This window comes from Heliconius melpomene, chromosome 13 (assembly GCF_056956725.1).
Source record: "Heliconius melpomene rosina isolate 202511_hmr_F chromosome 13, ASM5695672v1, whole genome shotgun sequence".
Lineage (NCBI taxonomy): Eukaryota > Metazoa > Arthropoda > Insecta > Lepidoptera > Nymphalidae > Heliconius > Heliconius melpomene.
Window position 1 is genome coordinate 14092585 of NC_140401.1, and position 19711 is coordinate 14112295.

The window sequence follows — 19711 nt, forward strand, 5'->3', positions numbered from 1 at the left end:
GGGCACTTGTAGGTAATAAGTCCCGTTTACTCATGGCTCTACGAAATGCAGAGTAATCAGTGATCACTTTTACCTAACACTAACAACCACAGTAACCATTAACAACAACGTCTACAGGTTTAGTGCTTCGCGGTTCAATAATTCGATATTTTACCGTATGAAATTTAAATCTGTCACTGGCCACAATTAATATTAGGGACTTCAACGAGTATAAAAAAATTATTTGTTTTGTAAATCATTATATACATTTTTACAGAAAGTATGTCCAATTAAGGTAGGTACTTTTAAATAGAAAACAACAACTATTAAAAAAATTACGTCCGCACTTACATTTGATACTGGTATAGCATTTGATAATGAAAATGTTATTACAATTAAAACACCTTAATTCTTGAAAATTTCCCCATATTACTACAATTTGAAGCTCTGTTACTTGTATTGTTATCAATATTTTTCAACCGGTTATACTGTATAAAGTCATTGAGATAAAGTACTTAAATAATTGAACACTTGTTCAGGTTCTTGTGTTGTGTTGTGTTTCTTCTAAATGTGCAAGTTTCCGCTCCCATTCTTATAAGTTTATCATCTATGGCATGTATTAACCGCCTTAATATCCTTAATTTTAATTAAGATCATTTCATAATAATAATTTTCTAAAGATTATTATTAGCATATCCGTTAAAAGATCACCGTAATTTCATTTAATAAAAACGCTAATCTTAATGTTTGTGTCCATTCTTCCCAAGAAAATAACAATGTGGGTAATCCTTTGAACCACTTTCTTGCCGTTCAATTTTGGCCATAATGACTTTTAGGATTAAAACACTACATAAAGCAGAAAAATTATTGTGAGGGTAAATAAGCTCGCATATGATTATTACTAGTAGGTAACGGTACAACTTCGCTTAAGTTTTAGATTTACCCATTTTAAGTATAAGCAAATCCTATAGTTTTTACAAATGTAGTATTATAGTGATTCAAACCAGCATATAAATTTGAATATAACAAATACCCTAATAAGAAACAATTACTTAATAAAAGTAGCCACAAAAGTAAAAATAATAATAAAAAGAACAATAGTCACTTGTGAATAACAAAATTCAATAGGAAAAAACATAATATTATACAATATATAACACTTCTAACCTTCAGTCTTTAATGGGCGTTATTTAGTCCTGCGACCCGCTTCTGAAGTGAAAGAGACTTCTACTCACTGGGTAGATCAATTATAAACCTTCACTCTTTAAATCGCTTTATTATAAACACTTTCTACTTAGCACTGACATTTAAACACTTAGCACTTAAACTATCACTTAATAACGTTTGCTTAGAGCTTGCTGGCAGTATTACAACGTCGGGAAGACTGTGCTCATTTCTGTTTTTGGGGTGTTTTTATAGGTTACAATTTCCCTCCAAAACTAAGCTTACCGGATGTATCTCATATTCATAATTCACAATAAAGATAGTTTCAGTGCTGCCATCATTTATAACATATCATAGTAACTTCCTATAGTTTTAACAATATAATGTACAATCACTATCACAAAATATTTAATTGAAGTCATATTACTAAATCATATTGACAATATTTATTTTAAAATTATATATTAATAAAAGTACTTCATTTATATTTTTATCTTCAGTCATAATAACATCATAACAACTTCTCTTTATTTAAATACACAACTTACACATTTCGTTTCATTCTAATTAATCATATTCACATTTTTACTATAAACTCATAATGAATTCTACCGCTAACATTATTATATATTAATAAAAGTACTTCATTTATATTTTTATCTGCATTCATAATAATATCATAACAACTTCTCTTTATTTAAATACACAACTTACACATTTCGTTTCATTCTAATTAATCATATTCACATTTTTACTATAAACTCATAATGAATTCTACCGCTAACATTATTATATATTAATAAAAGTACTTCATTTATATTTTTATCTGCATTCATAATAATATCATTACAACTTCTCTTTATTTAAATACACAAGTTACACATTTCGTTTCATTCTAATTAATCATATTCACATTTTTACTATAAACTCATAATGAATACTACCGCTAACAAAAGTAATATCTTTTTGAATTATGATCCCAGTAAACAATTCTAACGCCGTTCTGCTGGCGAGATTTTTTTACTACGCACGGAGACAGCTTTAGTACTTAAGACTGGAGAAGTGCCTAAGCTCTATCTCTCTGAGAACACAGGTGATTATCGCAAGTTCGATGCCCGCCTGGGTTGCCCGGATGCATTAATTCCACTCGTTTTATAATCAGTTTAGCGACGTAATTGGTTAAATTGCACGTTTTGTTTGGTCATTGCCGTGTATGGGCGGACGCAATATCTTTCAATAGCTTCTAATTTACATTAAAATTTAATGTACGCACATCGATACTAAGGGTATTAATTAAAATGCTGTTATCAGATTTCGGGCATAAAATTTCTGTTAGCAAATTGATAAAGGTTATTTATTTAATGAACAAAACTTTGAAGATATTATATAAGTTATTTGTTTTAACACTGTAGGATATTAAGATAAAGATTAATAATAACCATTTTTGTTTTAGTTTTATTATATCCACACCACACTCTTAACTAATTTGCACTTGTAATTAACAGTAACAGTTTAATTCAGATAATATTTCGGATGATCCTTTAGTTGATTAACTAAACGTGCAATATATGATAATTCGCGGATAACCGGATGGTTACGGATGTAGGTATTGAAGTGAAGCAGTACCCAACAAAGTAAACATTCTAATTATTAATTCATTTCAAGAACTAATTACTTTATAATTTCTTATAGCAACAATGTAACTTACAAGAAGAAAACAACACACAACTTGCGCAAATATAATTTACTTATATTTTATGCATGCCAGCTGTTTGTTAATTGAAAAATATCTCCATAACCGATAACCACGTACTATTAGCTTACGAGTTAAATAACAACTTAGCAGGTTTTAAGTAGAAAAGTATATATTACAAGAAAATACACCAAGGAATGAATACGAACCAAATAACATTTAAAGTATGAAACGTTTGAAATTCATTCTTATGTAAAACTCTGCCTCTTTAAGCTTTTAACTTATTACATATTTTATTTAGTCTTATGTTCATACTTTATACAACTTACGGTGCACAAAATGTTAGTTTGGTTTATTTTCATTTCTTTTGACAAGGCTATGCTATGACTCGCAACGTACTTAAATAAAAGGAATAACGGTCGCAATTACTAAAGCTCCTCGAAATTGTAAAATCTTGGCTTAAAATGATCGCTTTTGTGTGTTTGTTCCTTAAATGTTGCTATTGTACGTTTCTTGTATATAAAATACGTTCACGAGGAAGTATTGACAGAGAAAAAATGTTAAGGAAAACAATACAAATTTACCGTTTGATAGGTATATGATTTTAGTCATCTCAAGCTTTAAGTTTTTTTTATAAATCTGTTATGTTTAAACTTAAAAAAAGATTGTTTTTTTATATTGGTAGTTATCTTATCACTATCATGACCTATAGAAAACACGTATTTCTTTAGCGCTATGTATTTTGTTTAAATATTTCAATAAGGATTACTTTAATATACATATTTCAATATCCCGTTCAAACAATGCAACAATTAAATACCTACTATCAACAGCATATTACAAATAAAAGATATTAAAATTCAAACACGTATAATAAACACAAATACGTAATTCAAATTCATGGTCAAAATTAAGTTGGAAATACAAACTGGCAAGTAGAGTTAACCTCCATTCCCGCCCGACCGACGACGTCACGAACTGAACACTATTTACCTAGTATCGAGTGACGACGCGGCGGCAAGACGGTTGACTCGAGCTACCAATTCGGCTTATTGGATCACGCTAAAGCCAAAACACGTACAAAAACCTATTACTTCATTATTTTTATATTAATGTTGTTGAAGAGAAATCTCACGAATGTTTTATTTGAAAAGTAAAGTCGAATATGATTTTGAATTCAGAAATTATTTATTTTGTTTAATATTTACATATACAATATTGAAAAATAAATGTAGTATCAAAATCAATTGACTTAATCTTTTGTGTTTAAGAAATAAACTAAGGAACGATTATAAGATGTCAGATTGAGACAAAAATATGAACAATACATTTCTACTAAAACAAAACATTCATTATTATGTTTTATTACAAAAACTAACAACCAGATTTCCACGATATTTCCAATAACTGTAATCCAATGTAAACCTATATGAAAAAAAAAATATACAGCACTAACATCACAACATACTTAGGTATTCCAAGACATCTTAGAAGCCCTAGCATTTAGGTACGACAGGAAGCCAGAACCGAAACAAACATCGACCAGACCAAGTCACGATCCAAGTTCTATTTACACAGTATCTGGCAACACTGCGGTGACGAGATTGGACTGTGGAGGGTATACGGTATACCTAACCCAGTATCTAAGCGAACACGTAGAAAACCACTATCGGCACGTATTACTTACTAATATTACAACGGCTATCTCAAATATGTTGGGAGATAAAGAAATAAAATGTCTCTTTAACGGTATGTATGTGATATAAAAAGTTATATTAATATGGCATTCAGGTTGTCCATACACGACTACGAGATAATATATATTGGTTGTGCCCTTTTTGGGTATAGGTTGAAACGGTGTTAAATATTATTTGTTATTCGAATAATTTCTATCGTTAGTTTTGCTTAGTTTATTAATAATAGTAAACATTAATGATAATTATTATATTATTTGATGTTCCATCTGACTACCCCGTCAGTGATGAAATTATGAAGATAAAAAAGTTATGATTTAATCTGTAAACACTCGTTTTAAATGCTAACATTTACGTCAATTTGTGTTATTGTTATTGAATGTTTACAAATAATTGTTATTTAGTTCGCATAATATAACATTTAACTAAACTAGTACTGCCATAGTATGACAAATAAATTATGTAACATTGAAAACAAAAAATATATTAATGAACTGACTTACAAATGAATTATAATTATATTTTAGTTATTACCAAACTAGACATATTACATACAAGGAACTAATGCTTTTAACATCAATATATTCTGTGAAATGTGAAAGAATAGTAAAATGCCATTCTAAATCTACAACCAGGCACAATGTAAACTAAATCTTATTTTAAAGGCGATAAGAATCAAAATAACGTTGTACTGAGATACAAGTCGACATTGTTGACAAAGGAACGGCGTCATGCATTATGCCGACTAAATCATTAATAGCTGTTAAGTAAATTATTATGTAAACTCACATTGTTTGGTGTTAGCACCGGATTTGAGCTCTCATTGTATATTGTGTTGAGCGAAAAAGTGGCAAAAACACCAAAATATAATAAATGATAAACTATTGTTTGATTAATATAAATAGAATGTAACCTTATTTACGTTTAAAAACATGGAATATATTGGCACAGATTACTCTCTATTTTACTTCAAAGTTTTAAGTGCCCTGAAAACAAAACTTTATATTTGTTATAAAATACCCCAATTGTCTAAATCATAAATTACTGTAAAAACACTATCAATGATTTACTACATCAATATTGATAACCACTCAAAAACCGTTACACGTGACGTCCAACGCAAAAGCACAGAAAAAGAATGGAGAACTCTCTTTGATCGTCCGAAAGGGCTCGCCAGTAATTGATTTCGTTATTTTATTACACGATTACAACGCACCAAGTCGAGTTTAGCGTTTATGTGCCATAAAATATAAACGCAGTTATTGTTCCTCATCTCCTACATTGTACAAAGATTATTAAAAACACAATAAATAGCTATATTGGACTCGGCTCATGTAATACATATATTATGGATGTAGGTACTTTAATAAGAAAATGTAATCTTATACGGTAAACATTACATAACGTGAGTGCATGACAAACATATTTATTTATAATATATTTACTTACTATGTATTGAAATTTATTATTAATGAATGAATGACTCTGTTGTGGATTGATTAGAGAGTGATTTACCCGACACATTGTGTATTTGCAAGGCGAAACTCAACGCCGCTAAAGATGTTAAGTATATGTAAAAGAGATAAAAATAAAATAAAGGTTGCACATCTTACCCGACGCCCCCGTTCAGGGCGGTGGCCACGCTAGGTCTCTCATAGCACATATGCATGCCAGCAATCCCCTTAACCTTATTGCCACTGAGCGAAATCTTGAATGGGTTACAGTACACAATCACAAAACAATGAACTTGGCGCACTTCACTTCACGCTATCACTCGTTCAACCGACACCACGTACGAACATCTTCCTCGGGACGTCCGACGTTCGCGTTCATCAACCGAGACAAAATCCAAGACGGTTACTGTGAAACAAATTTTCCATTAGACGCGGCACTCCAAATCGATGTAAACCAATCGGTTAACGGTTAATATTCATGTCGTGCTTCGCTTTATCGCTGGAAACGAATTAAACTCATATTGATCTCGCTCGTACCTCTCCCATAGCAGAACCCCGCTCATACATCCTATTAAACTTGCCAAAACTTCGGAATTAGGTCGATGTTAATTAACAATTTGGACCTTAAATGATTTAATTCAAATTATAAAAGTTTGGAAAACATAACTAATTTCGTATTCAACATTTTCCGTCTCGGAAGTTAACTTTGTGAACGCGTATTTAATTTATAAGAAGGCGGCCGTGGGTCGTAAGTAGCTGAAGGAAAAGGCGACAGCATCATCTATAACGTTACAGTAGAGAAAATCACGTAAGCACATTTGTTTGGTACGAATCACGCAACTCGATCCGTATAGTTACCAAATATTTCAGCTGGGTTCGACAAGATTGATGGCCAGTATCATACGAAATAACACCTTTTTTGCACGCGTGCCCGTATTTTGCGTGTTAAAATTTATAACAAAAATGGCACTTTAAATATTTTGATCGCTCAATTGGGTTGATTAAATTGTTTTATGTATTTCAATATAAAGTTAAAACTTTTATTTATAAAAATATGAAATCACAACGATTGCGCAGTGTTGAGTTCCGCCACTTAATACACCTACAGAATTCGGCGGAAAATGGGGAAAGGAGTGTCTCAACACTAGGTGTCCATTAGATATTTAAAATGTTATTAAATAAAAACACGGTGCGATATTCCAAAACGAGTTACCATCTTAATCGAAAGTACAATGATTACAAAATTTTCCGGGCGGCCAATGATTAATTGCTTTGGTCGGCTACTTTTTCCCTTGTTTGTGTTTAGCGAACGCGCGGCAAACAGGCTGCGGTGTTCTCGCGGGGGTCGGGAGTCGTGACGACCCATTACGCGGATCTTTTCGCGGGTGATTGATTGATTGACGTCGGTCAAAACGTATTTTGTAGAGCACGTATCGTTTATACATACATCTTTATTTTATATAGGCTTTTCTCATTAAATGTCTACATTTATTTTGTAATATTATAAATAACTACATTACTTCATTCTTACATGCACATACACATTACTACTTACATTCATTCTTAACACATTGACTGAATTCTGACAAAAAAAATAATTATAAATTACAATTTTTTCTTAATTATATCGATAATAGTGTGAATATTTAAGATTATTAAAAGAAAATTAAAATGACGTCATAAATGTACTATACTTATAACGTCACTGTTACATTATTATTTTCAAAGCAATTTAATTATTCGTTGATTTTTTTAATTAATCTTATTTACACGGCAAACAATGCGAAGTGTTACTTATTAACTTTTAGTTTTTTTGTATAAAGAAATCATTAAGGAAGTCGCCACAAGAAACTTGTTAATAGTAGCCAAGCAAATAGTAAATTAGCAAACAATAACATTACATTATTCATTAACTTATTAGAATGATACATAGTTATAGTAAGTAACATGATGAAGTCCAAACAGTCAATATGCAAAAAAAAAGTAGTATCTAATTAAAATGTCAGCCAAGGTTTTTACAATTCTCTGTGTACGAGGAAACTTCTATTAGAGCCAAATCTTGCCCGCGCTACATTTCAAATACATTAACCCACTTTAGAGCGAGGTCGGTCTAATCACCTTGTCACTAGATTTGATGATACAATTTTACATACTCGCCACTTTTGATCGCAAATCAACAGTTCCGAAAGAATTATAGCATTTCTGCTTAAAAGATCTTTATTGTCGCATTCCAAGATTTTTATTTTCTAAGAACCACAAACGTATATAAGAAGATAAGCTTTTTCATAGAAATGCTGATTCATTGTTGAACTTTCTGGTTTAAATTGAATTGAATGTATACTTAATACTTGATTATTAGTTGTATTATATTATACTAAGCAATAATGTACAAAAACGTGAAAACAATGCTCCCAAAGCTATATTTATAACTTTACAGCCTTTTGAATAAATTACGTAATCTTCATTCCCGTTTCTTTGTTCTAAAAACAATTTAAGGCGACTCTACTCCTTTAGTCTGATATCTTTTGGTGTTCACAATTTTGTAATGAGTATTATAGTAACTTTATAATCAATATTTTATGTCATAAAAGTCCAACAAAGACAGTATGATATAAATCAAAGTACTACTTATTTCAAGAGTTTCATGTCCAATAACCAATAATCTTTGACAATATGTAAATTACTTTTGTTTATATTTATATTATTTCTATACTATTTAAATTATTTTTTAACTATTATTAGTACAACTTAATGTTGATATGACCAAGATATTTAGCTTTGAGCAGTCATTAGTACCTCAAAAAGATAAATTAAATATATTTGCATAATCTAACTTAAACACAATAATCAATAATTACTTTGTTTAATCGTTTTATAACTGAATATCCTGTTCCTACAAATCCGCAATCATCATCTTAATTGGCAAATATAAGAGCCATCTCAAACAAAAATAAAATAAATGATCAAAACAAATGTTATAATAACAAAGCTATTTAAAAATAATAGTATAATATAGTTCCAGCGATAGAGCGTAACGCATGAATAGAGTCGAGTTGGGCGCATCCTTACGAAAAAAAAAAACCAATATTCCATATATCCAACACTGCAATCCAAGAGTTTCGAGTCACAGATTTCACTGTGCCGATCGCATACCGTCTCACGTCACGTTACGTTGTATGAGTACCCGCCAAAAGTGGTAGAGCAGAGTGACAGGGACACGTTCACACCGACAGCGGCAGAGTGCGCGACTGGCGGCTGGCGGGCGGCGGCGCGGGGCGGGGAGAGGGGCGCGCGGGGGGGCGAGCCGCGCAGGTTATCGTCGGCAACACACTACACAGATAATGATGTCAAAAGTGGATCGGACTAATGCTCTATTATGTTGTAAACGTTCCAAATCCGATGTGGCGACCGTTTAGCGCCTTACATATCTTAAAATGTGCTAAACTATTGATAACATTAACACTATTTATATATTTTTTTTTTATAAAAATCATTTAGAGATTTAGTCGTTAAGATCTCTATCATAAATCATATTAAACAAACTAACCCATTTGATTTATATCATGAACAGCAAACAAAACAACGAAACAAGTACTTACATACCTACATATAATATACGAGTGTAGGTCGACGCGTTCGAACTGTATCAACACAGACGAAGGCGAAGGTATCACTCCTTGAAATGAGCCGGGCGCCGCGTTTAGAGACCGACTGTAAATTTGATGTCCCATGATTGTTTACGGCAAACAAAAATTAACCTTAACACAAAATGGCACGGGTCGGTATTCGATCGGTGTTCCGTGAACCATTCTTTCTAGCTAAGATCGGAAATTGTTGATTCGAAGGGGACGCCAGCTTCAAATGTGCACCGTATCGCGACTGTTTTGAAGTCGCTTAAGCGTTGCTCGCTTTCAGGCGAACCGTGTACCGTATTCTTGAATATTATTACAAGTTGCAAACCTAATTGCGACCTTATCACGACACAGTACGGCTCGTTTCTCTCCGCCGACGTATATTTCCATTTAGCAAGACGTCGTGCGGCTCTCTATATTTTGGCCGGATTAAGGAGCGTTCTTCGTTTGATGAATGTATCAGTCCGCTGAGGTTTTTGCGGTGCGTCTTGTGAAGTGCCCGTGACGTGGGGCGGCGTAGAGCGGAGAGCGGAGGGCGGAGAGATATGTTTTTTCGCTTATTAAGTCACAGCACAAGCATCATTAGAGCCCTAAATGTGCAATCCGAGTTAAGTGACGGACATCAAAGCGTTTAATTCATCACGCACACACCGTAGTTACTCACGTTTATTACTATAAATTGTGTACGAAACTCGGCACTAAAATAAACTCTGACATCAATTAGCATACGCGCGGAGCACGGCGAACTGTCGCTGTGAATTAGTCTTGTTAAGTAATTACATAGTTTCATGGAGCAGTTTATGTTGAACCTTTTTTTAACTACTATCATTATACGTAGCCTATACTTACCTTACATAAATAAAAATTTCCACTCATTATTTCCTTACCAAAATGAGATGCAAGCCTTGTATAGAATTTTTCTTATTGGCCATTAAACGAATACCACATACAACTAATACGCGGTGACCCAAATTTCATGACAAGTGGAACGGTCGCCGGCGCGGAAATAGGCGGATGATCCCGAGGGAGCGGCGAGGGGAAATTTAGGACCGACTGGGGAAACCACGCACACTTTCTACTCGCTTCGCGTTACATTACTGTTTATATTCGTTACTTAAATTAATATTATACGTAACACGATATACGTTTTCTTTTTACTAAATCATTTTATCAAAGTCAATAATTACTTTTTTTAGATAACGTATAATAATTTTAAAGTAGCGGTATTTGAAAATGTGCTTTAGTAAAAAAAATCCTAAGCGTAGAATAACAATTTAAAATTATTAAAAGAATCAATCCGTATATAAATGTTATAGAAGGTCGAAATAGTAACACTTAATCATAGTACATATTAAAATATATCACATAACAACGCTTTAGTATTGAACTTCACATACCCTCACTACATTATCTTAGAACAAGGTTAACTCCCGCTGCTATCAGTGTTGCTCTATGTCAGACTATTTTAATTCAATTGTTTTAAGGATATAATAAATGTAAAAAAGGTTTGTAAGAATAGAGATACGATAGTTGAACACGGAATTTTCACATAAATATTTAATACAATTTAAGAAAAAAAATATAATTTTATTTTTAGCTCTACGCTGTAACCCGTATCGAGTAATTTAAGTAAGTAGAGGGAATTTGCTAATACTAGATAATTTTATTACATGAACACACTCCGCTCCTCATTTTCCGCCCAATATTTGAGACAATGCGTGTTTAGCAGATAGACATCAACGCGGAAGAAAGAGCGAGAAGAAGAAAATAATTAATATCCCCGTGTGGTAATCGAACTCACAACCGCCGCATTAACTATAACAGCCAATTAATTAACATTAAATTGTAATAAAATAATAAAAGCACATTTCATTTCCCACAAATAAGAAGTAGTTTCTTAAATTTAATATCCACATTATTAAAAAACGTCTACAATTTTCATTTATTGCAGTTCACATTCCCTTACGTGTGTCCCGCTAGATTCATTGTTGGTGGTGCCTTTATTACACCCTTCTGTGGGCAGGTGCAAGTGGCGTTTCGGTAACATTTAGAATATTTCTCACGGGATTCACTTATTCCGTTTTTATTAATTACTGTTTAAAAATTTAAAATAAATTTATTATGTGATAAAGTAGGTAACACTAAATGTATATAATTAATATAAAATTTTATTTATTATTATTTTTCATGTACACTACACTACACATTACTAAGCTCCAACCAGAACTTTAAATAAAAACAATAAAAATGTCAATCTCAATGCAAAACCCACATTACGTATTCAAAATTCAATAAACACTAGAGGACAGCATGAATCCAATTTTTCCATTGTCTTCAAAGACCATGAATCATCAAGTGTTCTATCGATAAGTGATTGTTCAAATACATGCACGAGTACATAATGCCTAATTCTAGTGACATTTGTATGTATGAACGTGCCTATATAGACGTTTTTACTACGTATCAAAGTATTTTTATTGTAGAGACACTTAGTTTTCACCCTCTTTTGGAGATTAAAATATAAAATAATTAATTACACTGAGTGGGAATCGAATACACAATCGTGTCCTTTACAGTCTCATACTAGTGCATCAATGGCCTCGTACATTGTGTTCTAATTGAATATATAATTTATGGCAATTCATTCGTAAGTTAGTGTTTTGGATATTTTAATTACTATTTTGTCATAAAATTTACTAACCTAACCTAACAAAACAAAAATCATAATATCGACACATCCTACTAGAATAATCAGATTAAACCAACATTATGCATGAGTAATGAGAACGTGCACTTCATAATATTGAAAGCTAAAAATGACATATGAGAGCACAATAGATTTTTTAACTGCAGTCTAAAAATATACGGCGCGCCGTATGCACTTACGTATGACGTATCGTATCGGATAGGTGGATACGTACAAAGGGGCCGAGACGGCGACAAAACCTTGTTGCAGCAAACATAAAGCTGGTAATGCTAAAATATATACTTTTGTGGACGGCTGTACGACAGACAAAGACGTTTGAAACAGGGCTGCGTTTGAGGACGGGAAATATAAAGTGAAAACGATTGGTACGGGTGTATGTGAGGGTGATTCCGCATATGATACGACTCTTGTATAATAGTAGGTACTATTTCCATAATATATTACGTTTGTACATTTTATAAATGAAAGTAAATGTTATAGAGCTACCAGTACATTAAAATAAGATTATTTGCATATTAGGTCTCGTTCTAAAAAACTTACCAGTTTCAAAGCTTAAATTCTCAAAAGATCCATAATAATTATACATACATATATAACATGTAAAGCAAAACAGTACAAAACAATAAAAAAGGAACCCTAAAATCTCCACCGCGCAGCCAGACGGAAAAATACGACGTCGTTCGGATACGATTGTTTCTCTATTCGGAACGCGAAATGCAAAGTATGAAATAATTATGGCGGCGAGAACGACCCACCCCCCACGGCTGCAGGAGTGTGCCCTCAAATGTGGCAAAAAGGGACTTGTTGCTTTATCACTGTCATATTTTAGCTGTAAAAGTTCATTTAATAAATGATGTTAACATTTTTGCACATTTACTTCTTTCGTAATTTTTTTTCGCATTGATATATTTTTTTCTGTACTCGAACACAGACGACCCTGACTACTGAATAATTTAGCGAGACATTTTTAAATGACGCGAAAATTCAACAAAGTTTGTATAATAATACTTTTGTTTCTTTCAAGTATTACTTCGTTATGTCATACAAAAGGAACATATATGTTTATTTCGTATTTAGGTATATGTTGAATGAATGCTACATATAAGTCATATTTCATGTAAAATATCTTTATATAATTTCATACGAAAAATAATACCAAACACCACATTATAAATGGTTAATTACGTGTGGTTTTACACAATGATGTTTCATCTGTTTGACCTATGCAGTAAAGATCCGAAGTTAAACTTCCAGGATACAGTCCATGAGAGATTAAATCGATTATAAAATATTTAAATGACAACTTTTTATAAAAATAATACTATATAGAAGTGAATTACATTTTATTCGCCGTAGTTAAGTAATCGATATAAAATCGCAACATCGATTTTGCTAGACATCCCATCCCTAGCGATGTCGCTCGAGGGCACACGTCTCTACTGCGATGACAGACACAGGACGCAATAACAGTAATTCATGTCGCGTTGATGATATTATTTGTTTTATTTTGATAGACTCGTTTCTTATATCTTTATATCATTAAATATGTTTTAATATATTAATATAAAAAAAGACAATTCGATGTATAGTGTATATATCACAAATGTATTCAAAATATTACAAACGCTCTAAATGGTATTAATTCAGCTCACATGAGCGCATGCTTAACATGTATGTAGATACTGGAATGGTACGCAAATCTACCTGTTGAATATTTGGTTTTGATACATATTACATACATGTTACATATGTTCGTGTTCAGTCTCAAGCAGCTCTCAGTCTATATATTCGTGAGTAAAAAGTAAACGGTAAAAGCTTTCGAAGCTTTAAAGAAGCTTTTTGTGAAGTTAACAATCCGTTCTTCGGTCTCCATTGATTTAAGGACAATGAGTGCTAGATACTGATCGCAATCTCGCTTTGTCCTAACCCGATGGAACAAACATTTGTATGGCAAATATTTACTATGTGTAGTATGCAATTCCACGAAAATACGGGAGCAGGAAATCCTGTAATTGTGAGGTAGAGGGATTGTAAAATGTATGATATATGTCCATCATTGAAAAATATCTATATACCTACCTATATGAAAAATTGTAAAAAAATACCAGAAAACATACAATAATTATTATTTTCTTCGAATAAACATAAAGTCTATATTCTTTAAAACTCGCAATATATACATATGTTACATACATTTGTCTAATTCCACCCTGTAACAAATGTCAATACGACGAGGTTCACAATAAAATACAGCATATTCACAAGTAGTATTTGAGCATTTTCAACGGGCAATATTTTATCTTACAGTCAGAAAAGTGGCTCGTCTCAAGACGGTTCCGTTTCTATACATAATAAAGTACATGCATTTGCTGTATATAGGTCAACTGCACGTTGGTAGAACGCAAATCGCGAATATATTAGACTTTCTCCCGCCGTGTTTACAATGTTCGAGAATAATGGCCGCCCGCTGAACGTTTCAAAGACAGGCTAATGAGGGAATTTTTGATTAACACCCCTCATTAGGGAACCAATTTACAATAAGGAAATGGACGGGAGCGAATGAAAGCTGCACAGACAGCTATGTACACGTACATATATGTACATCGCCCATAGCATTTGATAAATGTAGCGCTTTTGGACAATCAAAAAAGTGCAATAAAACTTTAACCGACAAAAGGTTTTTTGATATTTTTGGAACGAATTATCCGTGCAAATATTTGAACTTTTGTATTTGATCCGAATGCTTTGACAATTGTATGGTACGTGTGTCTGTGTAGCTTACCGCTGTGCCCCGCATATAATAGAGTAGCCAGAGGAAACCTAATGTAAAGACACTCCGTTCCCATTAAGACTCTTCCGTTACCCACTTTACAGCTATTTCTGGAGACATTGCGTGTTGAGTGGTTTTGCGAGTTGGTGAACTCAACGCCGCACATTGCTTCGTTATCAGAGCGAGGAAATAAAAATATTTAATATTTGATTCCCCCAGGTGGGAACGAAACCACAACCTATCGCATTTACAGTCGCCCTCTATTGCCCTTTCAGTACGCCTGGCCTAAAATGGTACGTATATTAATTATCAAGTTATCTCTCACAGGAAACGGGGTTACATATAATTGCAAATATTATATTGAAAACTCAATATTCCACTGCAGTAAAAATGGACCGGCGTAGCATCAATTTATCTAGAACACCTAAAGCAGCTACGGTAACCACTCGAGGCCTTCACCCACAAATTTAAAAACTTTTTGGCAGATATTAACGAAGTACGATCAATCATTCCAGACCTTGTAGTCGCATATTTTTAATTTACTTGTCTACATTTCACGAATCAATATTTAAATTCGAGTACTTTGTAAAAGTTTAATTGGGATTTGTGGGCTTTACTTTTTAAAGTTTTTAAATGTTTCTAAGGTTCTATTTAAAAAATGAAATAAATCATTCAAATATGGTTTTAAGATAGAACAACTAATAAGAATGTATCTTTATGCATATATCAATGCACATTAGCTTATACAACCCAAAATTGAAATAATGTTTTAAAATGAATTTTGACTCATTCACATTCAATGCTATTCACATGACTTAAGATTAGGATAAACACAAACAACACATACATTCTCATTAATAGTTACTCGCCTTAGTAGACTTTTGTAGTAAAATTGTTCATAAGTATCAAACCGAGCGACTCCTATATTAATAATTAATTACAGTTAAATAAAACAAGAAAACACAAAAAGAAATCAACAATAACAAAAAAAAAACATAACTTATTTTACAAAAGCTTCAATTCTCACCCAACCTTCCCACGGGGTGGAAAAACAAAATTTCGGCCAAATAGAAGAGGGTAACCAAACAGAGTAATAAGACTGAACCACGTTGCATACTCTACGTATTTGTCCTTATCGGGTAAAAATAAAGAGAGGTAAAGATATAAAATCCTACGTGGCTGTTAATTAGCGACGGCCGGACGATCAAAAGCCCCCGTGTATTTTGAGTTTAACAAGCTATCAATGCCAAGGTCCGCACCTTGGTGACGCATTACGCGATTATATAATTATTTTTTTCTTTAAACGTTTTTATTATGGTAATAGTAGCGGAGGCAGCTGAAGTTCAGGATTCTATTCCCACCCGAGGTAATTAAATATTTAATATTTACACTTGCTCGCTCTGGTAACAAGACAAAGCGCGGCGTTGAAATCCGCCACTAAATACGCAATGCCTTCCGAATTCGGGGGGAAGTGAGGAGTAGAAGTATCTTCATGTGAACGGAGTGTCGTAACACTAGGTTCCTAGGGTCCTTCTGCCTACCACCGCTACGTACGGGATACTGCTTGAAGTTAAAAAAAAGTTATAGGTAGGTACTTAAAAGAAAAGACAACATTAATTTATTTTGTTAGTAATGAAGATTTTAATCTTTTGACGTTGTTATTATAATAAATGTGGAAATTTTAATATTTTAACGTTTTTTTATTAAATTGAGCCTTAATAATTGTAAAGATTTGACTATACTTGTGTAAATGATGTGGACTTCACATTACTTTTTGTCATCTCAGAACAGGGGTCCTAAAGTAAACAATAACCGTAATAACTAACTTATTTACAATTAGAAAAAAACGGAAAAAGATCCTCTGTTCCACGGGCAGCAGGATGAGCAATCTATAAATACGAGACCCATTAAAATGAGACATGTGACAATAGCGTACTGATTGGCTGGAAGTTTCATAATAAATTATTATCGCGAGTGGCTTCATTGTTCGCCCGTGCTGCCGTTGATAATGTTATTAATAATTTCACGAATAAAATGGGTCGGGTTAATACAAAACGTGTAAGTGTGCGAGCTAATATTTACGCAATACAACAAAGAGACGCATGACTTCATGAAATGCCACATAAATGATGCATACCTGTACATGCATAAACGATTCAGTGAAAGCTCTTCCACATCAATATGAATCAGATAATATTATTATCATAATAATGTAACTAGCTATATTAAAAGCATTTGTTATCTATCTAATAGTTATATTTGAATTGTAACCAATAAATACATTTATAAATGAGAAGTCATATATGTGTAGTAGACAATAGGCGTAAACAACACAATATAGGACTTGGTACATTGAAATTGTTTAAGCATATAAAACTATTCAAAGCTGAAATATTCGCCAAAACAAGAGAGCGTGTATTTACCTTTCTATACAATGTTGATTGCCTTGACGGCGTGACACGTGCAAACTATTGATAATAAACTCTCTCTACAAACTCAACACTGTTTTCCTTTCACATGTCACATTAACACGCACGCTGATAAGTATAGACTAATGTATTGATAAATTGTTATTTTATATGAATCTGTTAAATAACATGGCTTCTTTTAATTCGGTACAGATTCTTGAAATTATAAATGTCTATTATAGAAATTTGAAACGTAACGTCAGAGTTCAAAGGTCGATTCTTATTAGCCCAGAATAGACTTTCTATTTCTGTCTCTCAACTTGGTAACAGTACCGTTCATTATACAGGGTGAGTCATATTGAACTTTCCGATTTCAATAAGGTGTGTATTAAAAACAAAGCGACATGCAGTAAAAATTATTTTATTGTTTGAAAGCACATAACATGCAGTTTTAATTTAGTTGGTTTTAAAAATGATATCCTGTAAATGTCTACCTCCATTGACCACACACTGCTGAAGCCTTTCCCGGAAGTTGTCCATTACTCGTCGAGTCATATTCAGCGGAATAGCATTGATTTCTTCCGTGATTGCAGCCTTAAGTTCATCGATGGTTCGGGGACGATGCGTGTACACCTTTTCCTTCAGGTAACCCCAGAGAAAGAAATCGCAGGGGGTTAAATCAGGTGATCTCGGCGGCCACCCAACGTCACCTCGCAAATTAAATTTGTTCGTGTGTCTAAGTCTCTAACTGTTAATTCTTGCACTACCTGAATCTTGTATGGGTAAATTTAAGGTCTCTATGCAGTATTCTGCGGACACTACTGAAAGATAATCCTAGTGAAGCGGCATGTTTCCGAACAGAACGCCGAGGGGATTGTTGAATTGAAGCCCGCACTCTATCCACGTTTTCCGCTGACGTTGACGTCCTAATTCGGCCTTGTGGTCTTGTTTTTAATGCTGATGATGTTGCTCTAAAATTTGATACCCAATTTCTGATTGTTGGTCCAGTGGGAATGGGATCACGTCGACCAATAGCAAAATGTAAACGGAACGCACGCTGTGTTGTGATCACGGAGCCGCCATTTTTAATAAACTCTTCAACTACGAACGCACGATGTTGTCCCGACCAAGCCATTGCTCACACTAAAACTGCATGTCATGACGCGTCTAATGACACCATCCCCACCCTTCTACTCCTTCCCTTCTTCGTGCAACGTCCTTCCAAAACCGGAAAGTTCAATATGACTCACCCTGTATATAATGTACTTTGATCCTAAAATGTTCGTAATGCTTACGTAAATTGTCTAAGTACTTATAATTTTTATAGCAATAATAATTTCTATAAAAAATCTTCACATAACATGTGAATATGCTAAAATCACAACAAGTACATTACCTTACATATTTGAATAAGGCTGCTTTATCAACCGCCCTGGGATCCTAATCCGATCTCGTCTACCCCTTTACATGTTGTAAAATATGCCGAGCGAAATATTCATTTGGAACGTGAATTGCTTATTATTCTTCTATCAACAATTACCTGTAGTTGTAAATTTTTTAACGATAAAATATTATACTAAGAAAATAAAAGTCACGGCGAGTGAAGCTGTAATCTGCTTATTTTATGATACTAAACAAGTGATTAAAAGTAACACTTTATGGACTATAATTTATATGACATTTAGATAGTCTTAGTAATTTCGCAATAAAAAATTTAGGAATAAATTTGAAATAACCAAATTTATTAACTTTACTAAACTTCAAATGGTCTACAACTAGAATTAAGTAAATAATCCACGGCTAGCCCAAATAATTGCTCAACACAATTGAACTGGTTGCTTAAGTCATTACCATTGATCACGAAGAAACGTAATAGGCAAAAGCGACGAACTAGTTGAAGTACTGTAATTGTGTAAAATGTTTTTAATTACAGAAAATGCTAAATAAAATCACATAACAAAAATCTGTGAATTAAGTAAGACAATATCGTCGCACGCGCATATGCCTTACAGTCAAAGTTAGATCTGAACACACGCGAGCACATGTAAAAGAGAATGTATATTATGCTAATGGGAGATGAAAAAAGCGGGGATCCGACTGGCGAGTCGCCTTGATTGATTAGATGCACCTTTTTGTGCCGGAGGCCTTTGGGAATCTGTCCGAGGATGCCGTGCCGGCCCATTGTTTGTCCGCTTTAACGTCGCTGCGGA

At 33.3% G+C, this 19711-nt stretch overlaps 1 protein-coding gene across 4 annotated transcripts in view; it reads right to left on the bottom strand.

Moving 5' to 3' along the window:
* Window positions 1-19711, bottom strand: part of lilli (AF4/FMR2 family member lilliputian) — a 201410-nt gene that overhangs the window by 105897 nt on the left and 75802 nt on the right. For 2 of the 4 annotated variants that reach the window (XM_085196633.1, XM_085196631.1), the window contains exons 1-2: window positions 9054-9221; window positions 6144-6390 (exon numbers count right to left, since the gene is read on the bottom strand). The exons of 1 other annotated variant lie outside the window; for it this stretch is intronic. In XM_085196633.1, the coding sequence (XP_085052759.1) occupies window positions 6144-6199 (56 nt within the window). In that variant the 5' untranslated portion in view covers window positions 6200-6390; window positions 9054-9221. Of the gene's footprint in view, window positions 1-6143; window positions 6391-9053; window positions 9226-19711 lie in introns of those variants that run through there. One more of the 4 variants, XM_085196632.1, reaches the window with a different exon arrangement.